General features: G+C 42.3%; 1 protein-coding gene across 1 annotated transcript; it reads right to left on the bottom strand.

Moving 5' to 3' along the window:
• Positions 1–935: 935 nt before the first annotated feature.
• Positions 936–3143, bottom strand: ERRFI1 (ERBB receptor feedback inhibitor 1). The gene is made up of 3 exons (XM_009079145.1): positions 3022–3143; positions 2832–2908; positions 936–2353 (listed from the first exon to the last, which is right to left on the bottom strand). The coding sequence occupies exons 1-3, from the start codon at positions 3141–3143 to the stop codon at positions 1158–1160; spliced, it is 1395 nt and encodes a 464-aa protein (XP_009077393.1). The 3' UTR covers positions 936–1157.
• Positions 3144–3668: the final 525 nt, after the last annotated feature.

Here is a 3668-nt window from a genome sequence, read left to right on the forward strand (position 1 = left end):
AATAGCTCAAACGTCTCATTCAGCAGTTTGAACTGTAAACAGCTTGTTTACTTCTGTTAGGAGGAACACATTCAACTTCTCTACCCCCTTTCATGAGCACCCTTTCTCTTGTGCTTATCTGTAAAAGGATAAATGTAACCAAAATGAGCATGAGAAACTGCTAATGTGGCACCTCAGTGAACTTCAGTGGATCACTGAGGCACAGTGAGGAAAAATTAAACAGCAAGAAGCAGCATCTGAAGCAGCAAGAGATGGGAACTGACACTGTTCAGAAATGAATCACGTTTTTTCCTCATACTCTCCTCCTCCTCCCCTAAAATACTGAACAGAAACCAAAACACAAGACCAGCTTGTGCTGTGTTTCTACATTTAATACAGTCAGAATTGCAGACTCTAGGTGAGCACGTAGACGTTACCGCCTAATAGCAACTGTATGGGCTGCTCGGGACACTTTCACAGGTTTCTAGGATCCAGCAGGAAAAGAGCAACAGCAGAGGCTTAGCAATAGCTGATCTAAGCCTCTTCTAGGAAGAACTGCAAAATTGAGCCCAGTGTGTCTAGCGAGTGAATCCACAAAGCCTAATTCACTTTAAAAGTCTCTTAGCATCAAATTAAGTTGTAAAATAGATTAATCTTTCAAAATGCACTTCCGGTATGTCTGCCAAGTCTTGAAGTGGATATCAGACCTTGCAGTTACCTTCTTATCAGGCTGACCCATCCTAGTCAGAGGACAGTCTTTCTCAATAGAATTATTGTGTAAAAAAATTTTGGAAAGTACCTGATACAACAATTGTACTGCATTACTTGGTTTGTTGTCCACTTTGTAAGTACTTATAAGCAAAACTTGATTTATTTTACTTTTTTGATAATGTGACTACCAAATACATTCATCTAGGTAGCACTCAACTGGCCAACTGTGACTATTATCCCTCCATATGTTTCTGTGGAATCTTTGTAGGTTTTCAGCTTACATACCGAGACAGATTCTTAAGAAACATTATCAAATATATGCAGCATAAGAGGACTTTACCATCCACTTTCCAGTTCTCAGAGGACAAACTGCTCCTACTTCATTATCTGAGAACCGTAAGAACTTTGTAACTTGATAAAGTTCAGCTCCATCCTGAACAACTGAGCTGAGACTGTGCTTTTAGACACTATGGAGAAACCACGTAAGACAGGTGTTTCCGTTTCGGGTGACCACTTATGTCCATTCTGGGTTTTGAGTCCAGTTTTGTTGGGGCTGAGTTGGCTGTGCAGTCACCAGACCAGGACTGAACCTCAGTGTTAGAGCTCCTTTCTTCAGCTTCTCTAAAGAATTTCTCATACTTGTCCAAATACGGAGGCCTTTCAGGTAGCAGATAGTAGTGCGTTGAACTGGCCTTCTTACCATTTTCAATAATTGGAAGAATGCAAGGGACCCTGTTGGAAGATCCTTCACTGTTTTGTCTTTGTAGAGCTTTGCTGCTGACATACTTAGGATCAGGTGCAAAGCTCTGGGTGGGGGGCATAACCCCATTGAGGTATGACGGAAGGCTTTTGGGGCTCGGGGTACGGGAGTTGCTGTGTGACAAAGGTTCTCTCGGGGGTACTTTCGGAGGCCTGTCTTCATCACTGTACGCACCAGAAGCAACTTCTGCTGACCACCTTCTGTAGTCTGGTTTGAGAGCCCTTGGAGGTATGGGAACCCTTGGTGGAATCTCTGGTTTATCTTCATCAGAGGTTGGGGAAGACCAGTTTAAGTGTCCAGATAGTCTTACTGTTGGTTTATTAAGAGATCCAGCTGGCCCAGAATGGGACCTTCGCAAACGTCGATGCAGCTGCTGTGGAGGAGGATAAATACTGGATATGTATACATTTAGGCTTTGTGTAGGGTTGGAATCTTCTGATTTTGGTCCTGTTGGAGTATCGAAGTATGCATAGTTGATTTGTCCACAGCCCCTAAAGCTTCGCCGGCTTGGAGCACGGGATTTAAACGGAGGAAGTTCGTAATCTTCTAACAAAAAGTCTGTATCTGAGCTAGTCAGGAATTCCACCTCTTTGTCAACCTCATCTAGAGTAAGGTCTTCAGAAATAGGCAGAGGGGGTAGTGGCCTGGAGCTACGGTCATTGGAAGATGCAGACAGAAATTGAATTGGCCCGTTTCTTAGCGGCATGTGAGGAGGTGTTTCTTCAGAAACACAGCCCATGGTTAATGAGAGCTTACTAAAGCCAGGAACAAGATGGTCTTCACGTCTTGAAACTGGCTGCTCATTTTTGGGGGTTACAGGAGGTGGACTGGATTCCTGAGATGGGACTTGGATGCAACTTTCAGCAGTGTGCTCATTCCTAGAAGCCGGCTTGGAAGAGTGCCCTAGAAAGGTGAGAAATTCTTAGAGACACTTTTCTAAGTAACCTTCTAGTTTGCCACTGCATATAAAACTCCTTGTAATGCAACAATACATAACATCTGCTTAATGACTCCAGTAGTGAAACACAGGTATTACAGATCTCTTCTGGCCATGGATTTATGCATTTAGGTAAGAGAGCAGGTGATTATCTTATTGGTTTAGGCCAGTGCTCCAGTTAAACGAGGTAGTTCAAGACACACCAATCATCCCAGTGAACAGCTACAATAGAACAAGTGCTATTTTGCTGAATGGATTTTCTGTCAGAATTGTCATTGCAACTCGGAGGCCTCTTAAGTACAAGGAAAGGGTGTGTGTTTTTATTCGTTTTAACTGCACCCCGTTATTTGAGTGGGTTTCGGGCAGTTTCTCGCCACGCTCGCGTTCCGCCGCCCGGGGGCAGCGTGGCACCTCCCCACGCTCTGCCTCAGCCCTTGTACTTACCGACAGATGGCAAATGCTGCTCTGTTGATGGGTTTAAATTATATGCCACTGCTATGGGGTCCACATTAAAGAAAGTACTAAAAAAAAAGAAAAAAGCCTTTGCTGTAAATAAATTGTACTGACACAAGTATTCATCACACTTATTTCATATACTTGAAGATGCAGTAGATCAAATTTTAGCCTCACTCACTTTTCAAATCCACCGTGGCTACCCCAGCAGGTTTTCAGACTCCCCATGCCTTGACTAGTGTGAAGAAATGCAGTTTTTAATGGGACTCTCATCTCCTGAGCAGCAACTCCTGCAGTTGACATCGTGCAGTGTTCACTGGTGATGTCTCACAACCCTAGAAATTCAGCCCTTGATGGGTTTCCTGCAGTTTTCATTCCCTTCAAAAGACAGGACACAAAAATCAGAAATGCAAACCCGATTTCATCTCTCCCCTGAAATTTCAGTATTCAAGGAATTCAATAGCTTTGCAGACAAGCCTGCTGTCCTAATAGTTGCCAATAGGAAAACTTGATCAAACTTCTTGTTTTGAGTTTGACTGCAAAATTAAAGTACAAAACAGATAAGTTTTCTTACAGAATTAAACTGTATAGAAAAAAAGTAAAAATATATTCAGTAAAGCTATTATTGATATATGGCAACTGTGCATCAACAACTTCAGTTCTTGTATGTAAACTACTAGTTAGTCATGAGAAAGTTTTAAGAGTTTTCTAGAACAATCTATTTAACTTCCCAGTAGCTAGCTATCTTTAGTTGTATTTTTTTGCTAAAGAGTTTATGGTCTCCAGTGTAGCCTACATGTAACAGCCTAGTCTGTTGTTAAGTATTAC

Source organism: Acanthisitta chloris, unplaced genomic scaffold, assembly GCF_000695815.1.
Source record: "Acanthisitta chloris isolate BGI_N310 unplaced genomic scaffold, ASM69581v1 scaffold45877, whole genome shotgun sequence".
Classification (NCBI taxonomy): Eukaryota; Metazoa; Chordata; class Aves; order Passeriformes; family Acanthisittidae; genus Acanthisitta; species Acanthisitta chloris.

What these genes read in the sequence shown, in the direction of transcription:
- ERRFI1 (XM_009079145.1), bottom strand. Translation starts at nt 3,143, where the DNA reads ATGTCAACTGCAGGAGTTGCTGCTCAGGAGATGAGAGTCCCATTAAAA. An exon ending in AGCCACGGTGGATTTGAAAA is followed by an intron (nt 2,909 to 3,021) that starts GTGAGTGAGGCT and finishes CTTTTTTTTTAG; the next exon opens with TACTTTCTTTAATGTGGACC. An exon ending in GCAGCATTTGCCATCTGTCG is followed by an intron (nt 2,354 to 2,831) that starts GTAAGTACAAGG and finishes TCACCTTTCTAG; the next exon opens with GGCACTCTTCCAAGCCGGCT.